Source organism: Medicago truncatula, chromosome 1, assembly GCF_003473485.1.
Source record: "Medicago truncatula cultivar Jemalong A17 chromosome 1, MtrunA17r5.0-ANR, whole genome shotgun sequence".
In the NCBI taxonomy this organism is placed as follows: domain Eukaryota; kingdom Viridiplantae; phylum Streptophyta; class Magnoliopsida; order Fabales; family Fabaceae; genus Medicago; species Medicago truncatula.
The window spans coordinates 4,459,528-4,468,691 of record NC_053042.1 but is presented as its reverse complement, the minus strand read 5'-3'; the positions used below and the strand labels follow the sequence as shown (position 1 = coordinate 4,468,691).

At 29.4% G+C, this 9,164-nt stretch overlaps 1 protein-coding gene across 1 annotated transcript; it reads right to left on the bottom strand.

Moving 5' to 3' along the window:
* Nucleotides 1–6,988: 6,988 nt before the first annotated feature.
* LOC11409184 (abscisic acid receptor PYL2) lies at nucleotides 6,989–7,802 on the bottom strand. The gene has a single exon (XM_003588977.4). It carries the CDS (start codon nucleotides 7,716–7,718, stop codon nucleotides 7,098–7,100), a length of 621 nt encoding a protein of 206 aa, XP_003589025.2. The 5' UTR covers nucleotides 7,719–7,802; the 3' UTR covers nucleotides 6,989–7,097.
* Nucleotides 7,803–9,164: the final 1,362 nt, after the last annotated feature.

Sequence of the window (9,164 nt, the reverse complement as noted above, 5' to 3'; positions counted from 1 at the left end):
GGTGAGCTCATCGGCTTCAAACGTGATTTTAATTGATTGGAAAGTTGTTAACCACCCAGTTGCAAATGTTAATCTTGGCAGCAGCGAACAATAATAATTTTATGAGGTGGTTACAATAATAATAATCACAATAGCTATTACTCATATAAAATATATTTCAAAAGACACACTTAAAGTAATAAGAACAGATTATAAAAGGTTATAATTTACTAGTTAGTTATTTTTTAGCTATAAAAAAAAGTGATGCGTTAATAAAGGGTTTGTTTTGACAATAACAAAGTGCCGTTAAATCAGTTCAGGCCAATAGCGATAGGTTTTTGTTTTGGGAGGAAGACATTGATGTTGTTGCTGCGGTCATATTTTCATTGTCAATCAAAGAATGTAGAACTTTTCTGTGTTCATCCTCTGGTTCCTAGCTTAATATAAAAATATACTTATTCTTTCAATAATTTTCTTCTTCTTCTTTGGGTTAGCCATAGCTACCCCTTTAGTAAGAAAGCAATCGCCCCTGAATCTTGGTATGTTCATCCGCTTCATTTTGGAATCAAAACTACTATTTGTACCTTTTCCCTCTAGTAAAAATCAATTTTACACACTCTATTTGTCACTTACAATATTTAAATTAGTCGTTGATAATTTGATTCATTACAATTTCTTCAAAAATAAAATAAAATTGATTCATTACAACATAGATGCTAATTTACTCGTGTATGAAAATTTCTATTCTTGTATTAAGCTAAAAAAAAGTCTGAGAAAGCATATATCAACCTTATAAAAAAATAAAAAGAAGTATAAATAAATTTGTGTTATGATAATCACCCTTAAAGTGTGTATTAATATTTATAAACAACAAAATTAACTCATCTTTTAAGTTAATCTTTTACATTTAGATACAACTTCAGTAAAATTTTGACTATTATTTCTCCAAAACTCTTTCACACATGTGCATATCATGAACAATATTTGCATGAGACCTCACCACCACTGGTTTGATGAATTACAAACACAATTTGAAGGTATGAAAATATCAATGATTAATTTGTATTATATTTTTTTGTGAATGATGGAAGCCCTTTAAGAATAATGATTTACTTTCTACTTGTTGTTTTGTGTGACAATTTTCTATACCATTGTATTTCGTTAAAAATGAAATCTATACCACTGTTCATACAGTGGAAAAGAAGATTTTATAGATAAACAATAAATGAAACCACATGATTTAGTCAAAAAAAAAAAAATGAAACCACATGTGTATGTATAAACATTTCATCATAATTTTGGTTACAGAACAGGTTCACTCCTTTTTCAGAAAGATTGAGGGAAATTATTGTTTTCCCTCTAAAGCAAACGTTTTCGGGTGTTTTGGTCAAGTTAACTGGTTGGATGATAATGAAGTCATGCTATGTAGAACAAGACAAGGAAAAGTATGGGCCCTTTAAAACATTTTAGAAGACACAGGGCACTAACTCTGAACATGTTTCAAACCCTATGCTCATAAACGACAAAGCCGTTTCTGTTTTGTGGACCTTAGCCTAAGTTTTAGTTGTAACCTATAACCTGTTTGGAACATCAATTAATAATTGTTGGTAAGTCTTAATCAAGCTTACACAAAATCTCAAAATATTTCTAGGGGTGCTAAGAGAAAACTCTTTCACATTTTGTAATACGGTCTCTCTTATTGATTAAAATGCATTAGAGTCACGTTTAATTTGGTGAAGCTTACATGTATTATAACTGGTAAAAATGAGTATGTTAAAAAATGTGTTGTTAATTTTTTTTTACTCGCACACAATCTCAAAATGCGAAAGAGCTTCTTGATGATTATGAGTTTTTATCAGTAACTTTTTTTTCCTCAATGGATATTTATCTTTTGAAGCTATTTTTCACATTCCGACATCAATCTAAGGTGGCATTTAGATGCACACTTTTAAATGCTCGTTTGGTTCCACTTTTTTGAGATATCAAAATTGATATTAGAAGTGTTGAATTGATTTTAACTTTTTAAAATATTGTGGTAGAAATGATTTTGTATCTAAAATTTGAATCATATTAAAAACTAGCTGGTTTTCAAATTTTGACTTTAAATGATTTTTACCTTCATAGTAGCATCATTTACCTCTATTTAGTCTAATTGCATGATGATCCTTTGCTTTTGTCGACTAAAATATACCCTTAGCCCCAAGTTATAAAACATACTTCTAACATTTTTTGTCTCTCTTTAATATAAGAACTTTCTCAAATTTTCACATGCAATAATTAGTTTAACAAAAATACCCTCATGTAATTTACAATTTAGAAACATAAATTCTTTTTCTTCTCTTATGATAACAATAATTAACGATAATTATATATAAAAAAATAACACACTTCTTACAAAAAAAAATTGTTACAAAAAATCTTTCTTAATACTCATAAATTTTGTAATTAGTCCATATATTAAAAGAGGAATGGAATATATCCCAACTGTACCCAAGCTAGTTAGTTAGCAACCAAGATACAAGGGAAATTATAAGTTCTTTAAGTTGCCTAAATCTACAAAAGAAAAAAAAAAAAAAAAAACCAATTAAGCAGAAGCAGATACACCTACATTCGATCTTCAAATCTAACCTAAGAGCATCCATATAATGGTGTTGTGTGTGAGCATGCATGCATATGACATTTATTTGTACTCTCTTGGTTCTTTCAAGTGTTGTTTTATATAATGGTGGTCCTTTTTTTTAAAAATCAATACCTAGTTTGGGCAATAGCTACTAATCATTTTTTAATTTTAAGTGAACGTACGTAGGAACACATTCTAACAAGAGAGAAAGACTGCTTGTAGAGGTACCATGCATTAGAGGTATCACTTCTTAACGTGCAAGTATCCTTTACGGGGTATGGATGGATTGATTGTATAAAATAAAATGGAATGAAACGGAATATGATAGTTTGTTTTTATATTAAAATTGATGTTATATAATTTCACTCTATTTCCTAATATACCATTAATTCACACACCCGTGTCATGACACCTTCATACTACTAGCTTTGAACAAGAAAGTTTTGAACATTTAAAACTCTCACTTAATTGACAATTTAGAGGGAAACAGATTTTTCCAGGTATAAATAATAGAACAGAACTATCAAAATAAGCATGACCCATGGGCTGGAATGATTAAGTCCAACATTAAAACATGGTCTGGGTTGCAAAAACTTAGGGAAATATTTTCTCCTAACCCAATTTTAAGTATTTGTATGTATCTAACCTCCAGAATTTTTTACGCTCATTTCATAAAAAACTAACTGTATTATATAATATTGTATAGGTATTTTTGAACAAACCAATATGAAATTAAATTACCGCTGGTGATTCATCTCGCACAAGACGCACAAAAGAGAATCACCAAAAGGAGTAGAAACAAAAATCACTGGTGCATAAAACACAAGCACTGAAGAAAGGAAACAAAGGAATAAACAAAAATATGTGTGTAGGTAATTACCTATCGATCATTGCTTCTTTTTAGGGATCATATCATACTATTAAATAACAAAACGGTGATTTTATATCCCTAAAAAAACGTGATTTTATAAAAATATTGGCTCATGAGTCCGTCAGTTTAGTCATAGTGGATTGGACTCCGCTAGAAAATTACTCCATCCGATTTTTATTATAAGAAAATTCAATTTTTACGTTTATTCAATAAATAATGTTTTTGGCCTGTAATGGATTATATATATTAGTTATATAATCTAAAACGTGAATTTTTTCTTCTTCTTATAATAGGGATCAAAAGTATTATAGAGAAGAGAATTATTAGTTTTTTTTTTTTTTTTTTTTTTTTTTTTTTCCCCTTTTACACTTATAAGTTATGAGTTGCCACCTTTCCTTTTACCACTTAGGAACATTATTAGATTTTTTTTCCTCCCAATTAAATTGGGAATCAGAACAACTAGTTGACTATACACATCTCTTTAAACCCCATACCCTAACTTGTATAAACCAAGGAAAGAGAGTTTCATCAAGGCTTCCTCCAAAAAAGAAGCTTCCTAACTTGCTTGCATACAAGGAGTATGCAGACCAAACTCTTTATATACTAATTTAGGGTTTTTCATCAACCTAATTGATCATGATCAATTCATTCCAATACTCCCTCCATTCCAAAATATTGTTTTTTTAAATTTTAAATTTGTTTCAAAACTTGTTTTAGATATATATTTGCGATTTTCCTTCCAAATGTATCTAGTCTAGATAATAATGACTCTATTTGCATTTTACAAAATATTTATAACGTCATATGATATATATCTATATTGCATTGAAAATGAACACATGCTAAGATGGTTTTGATATTTTTCTTATCAGTAGAAATTGAACTATATGTACTCGAGAGTTTACAATGCTTACACACTCTACATCAACCACCTCCTGTAAATTTCAATGGTGATTATTTTGATACTTGTTTAGGGACACCAAAAAGTCGCAATTTTCATGAATAAAACCAAGAGTATTTTATAAACAACATCCACACTTTCCTAAAAAAATATCAGACTCTTCCGCTCATTAAAACATCTTTAATATAATAGATAAAATTTTCACGACTCACATAAAACTCAAAGCTGACAATTAAGGGTGGAAATATGCTAGGCCGAATTAGGCTTTGCAAGACCTAAGTCTGATTAGTCAAAAGTTTTAAGGCCTAACTCTGGCATGCGATCTGTCATAGGCTTACTTTTCAGATCTGAGTTTGGCTTTCTGAAAATTTGATATGATCTGCTAGCCTGTTTAAAAGTCTAATTCGTATGAACATTTTTAAACAAGTAATGTGAAATAAGGTTAAATAAACTAACAAACTAATAAATCAATGTGATTGAATTCTCTTTTGATATTTAACATGGATTTTTAGAGAACTTTACTATATATTATATCATATTTCAATTCTAATTTATAATAATACATTTAAATATGCAAAAAATTAATGTAAATTAATATACTTAAATTATAGTAAAGGTTAACAAATTTATAATTGAATTCAAAGTATAAAATATAATATAATAATAAATAATATTATTCATAGTCACCTTTTTTTTGTAACAAACCAAAACGAGATTATATTAACACAACGAAAGTGACCCCCCCCCCCCCCCCCCCCCCCCCCCCCCCCCCCCCCCGCACAAGGTGTGCTAAAGGAGGCCAACTAGAGTTTTTACAAAGTTAACAAAACCAAAACAAAAGGAAGTTGCCGCACAAAAACGAAAAATTACAGACACCCATACACAATAAAGGATGGCACCACCACTCATGGTAAGTGTAGGCGAAATTAATCGTTTTATCTAATTAAGTAGACCAGTCTAATAGGTCTAAGAGATTTTTTTAATAGCACGTGGCATGACCTTTTACGCTAAATAGCCTTCTAAAAAAAATATCCGCCTTCTATATTTAAGAAAAAAGTCTGATCAAATCCAACCTATCATAGACTAGGTCGTAAGTTCTTGTAAACCACCTAACCTATTCCCTTCTCTACGGACAATATACCTCAACAAAATATTGCGGATTTGAAGTTGGAATAATACTTACACATATACACATATCAATTAGAGTGATGATACATGTACCACCCTATGTGGCAATACACCCTTTACACCCACACAAAATTCTGACACGTGGCATATTGGACCCCACACAAATAGAAGATAAAGTGTGGTTGTGAGATGAACTTACCAAAATATCTCTAATACATGGGGTGTACAATGAAGTGTAGGAATAAAAGAGTGTTCATGTATCATTTTTCTATCAATTAAGTGTTTCTTTAATTTGTATGCATTTACCAAATATTAAAAAACAAAAAAGAGTAACATTATGCCAAAGCCGAAATAAAGTTATGAGCTGTAGTATGATTATATTATATGTATGAAGGAAAAAACTGAATACACCAACTGTCAAGTTGCTTCTTGCCGCCTTTCAAATAACATTAAACTATATAAAAAAGAACATAATATTGTTCATATACGTTGTTCAAGTCCCAATAATATAAGAGAGTTATATATGAACTTTTCTAGCCATATATTTTCACACTTCACATGTTTCTCAAGGTTGATCCCAAAGTCATCACGAGATTTTCTCAGTTCTTGTTTCTCCAATTGCCGTTGAATTAATTAAGGGTTTGACATTTATTTAAGCCATACAAAAATATGCTTTTATTTTAACTCAACTACCATCATCCACCCACGGTTGACACAAAATAGTTTTTTTTTTCTTTTTTTTCACTCCCACTTTAAACAAATAGATCCAAAATTGACCATTGTTTTTTGCCAATAAAATTGACCATTTCTGAACTTTTAATTTCATGTCTAATTACTACTAGAAAAGCCTAACAATCAAGAAATCCATTTCAATAATATGCAACCAAATTAAACCGCTTGTTATTATAATCATGTTTACAAACTACACAAACTTAACTGATATCAAAATCAAATGCCTCAACTTGTACATATTTCTTAAAAAAAAAGTCTCAACTTGTATATATGCTTAAACACGCCACTAGCAAAATTTATCATCATTACCTTAAACCAAGCATATTACTTAACGAAGACGAAAATGAAAAATCTTATTAAATATTTAATTAGGACTCATTCCACGTCAAGCAAACTTAGAATCTATATCAATATTCCTGTTAGATTCTAACCAATTACAAACGTAAAGGGTTTAACCGCTACACATTCATAGTTTAAATTAAAATTGCACGACATTTAGAACTGAAGTAAAGGCTTTAACGATACATCGTATCGATAATTACATTTACTAATTAGCATGCTCTCATTATATAAAGTATTATTGACAATTATAATCATCAAATCTTTAAAATATTTTACATTAATTTTAAGTGTTTAAAACAAAAGATTGTACATTAAAATTAACCTCCATATAACTTGATTGGTAAAATAAAAGATATATCAATATTATTATTTGATGATTTGAAGAAGATTATATAAGAAGAATGAAAATGAAACATGCATTATAATACTTAATACTAATTAGTAACAACTATTGAACTTGAACATAAAGAGTCCATAAATGGATGATCCTAAAATAAACTAAAACATCAAATATTGATTATATATTATTGTCCATGCATGGAAGAACATGAACTCATAGCAACAACTCCAAGTTTCTGAAGATTAAGCTTGACAACAGTGTCAACAAACATCTTGGTATCTTCTTCAGTGTTCCCATGTGGAATATCAACAATATAAGATTCCAAAACAATAGTATAAACCTTACCTTCATTGTTGACAAACTCATTAACCGAAGTAACCGAACGATAGTTTTGAAGACGATGTTCACCACCAACAACTCTAAAACTTATTACATGTTTTTCATCATCCAAAATCTCTAATCTTTCGGTACTTGTCGAAGCCGGTAAACCCGAAACAACGGTAACTTCTCTAATGCTACCAACGTTTCCATCACCTTTCATGTTGCAACCTTTGATGAAATGTTTGTATTTTTGTGGATTCTCAAAGCTTCTAACATATGGCCACACTATGCTTGATGGTGCTTCTATTTTGTAGGTTATGATTGAAGTGCATGTGTTTGAGGTTGGTTCTAATATGTGGTATTTTTTTATGATTGGTTCGAGTTCTTTGTATTCTTCTTCTGTTAGACCTTGAATATTATGCACCGAAGCCATTTTGTGTGTGTTTTTCTTATTGCTTTGGGGGGTGTCAAAAGCAAATATCATTCAAGAAGAAGAAGAAGAAGAAAAGTAGTGGACAAAAAACATTATATGCAAAAACAAAGCATGAAGATGTGAACACTTACATATTTATATTAATGTTTGGTGTTTGTTATTTTTCTTGTTTTAGACGGATATGCCCTTGACTGTTCATTTTTATTAATTTTATAATGCAAAAACTATGTACGTCACTAAGGAATCAGACCCCTGGGTTAATTTGTTTATTTATAGTTTACAATTTTCCATAGATATTTTTAGTAAAAAGTGTGTATATGTGTTTGTGGTTCTTTTTTAATGTATATAATATATTTTATTTAATTTGCTTACCTATTAAGTAAGGGAGAGGATTCATAGGGTGGAATTTTTCTAGCTTTAGCTGCATGAGGAAAGGTGTTGTCTCTACTCTAACATTTTTTTAAACATAAAAATATATACTCTCCAAATATTGCATATTTTTTGGAGCTTATTCGGTGGTACTTTTGAGGGTTGTATATATTTTTTTATTTTTTCTGTGGTCTCGTTATTATACATAACGACAAGCAATTTTTTAATAACTACTTGTTGTGCGTCATGTTGACCACTACTTTTCCATTCATTCTTACATTTCTTTTTGTATAAGTGATGAGATAGGTTTAGGATAAGTCAAAAATATGGATTACTTTAATGATATTAATATTATTATTACTACTACATTTTTTTAATATTATTTATGCTTTTTTGTTTATACCATATTACCATGCATGCCCATACCTATAGGTAGTGGTAGATTTATATATATATTTTTTGAATAAAGTGGTAGATTTATATTTGTAGTAGCATTATAACCGAACTATATATTTTTTTTTATAGTATATCGTATTTACTATTGGTTTTGGTGGAGCATATAGAAAATATGCATGGCTTTTCAGAAAGGATGGAGATTGTGATTTTAATGCAAGAGTAAGGGTAAGATTGGATATATAATAAGATGAGAAATAAGAAGAAGAAATAGTCGCAATCGTTGAAAAGGGCAAGTTGGATATTCACGAATCATGTGAAGGCTCTAACAAACTGTCCGTGTGATCTAAACTTCACTTTGCAGCATAGTTTTCTATCAAAGCAAATAAAGTAAGGGTACCAAAATGAGTGGACAATGGACCAACCATATTAATCATTCAATAAAAAAAAGATTAATTATAAAATATGTATACTAGTTGGATATTATTGTGGTCCAAATTCAATCCGATTTGAAAATTCACATATATAGATAGATTGGGTCAATTTATTGGCTCAAAAATATTTTAATTTTTATAATTGGTCATCTAAGTTATATTTATATGTATATGGTAGATCTAGCACATTGACTTTTGTTTTAGTATTTGTTGGTTGTTAATGCATTCATTGCATTTAATTTTTTTATTTCTATTATTATTATTTTTTTTTTGAAGAATTTATTATTATTATTATTATTAT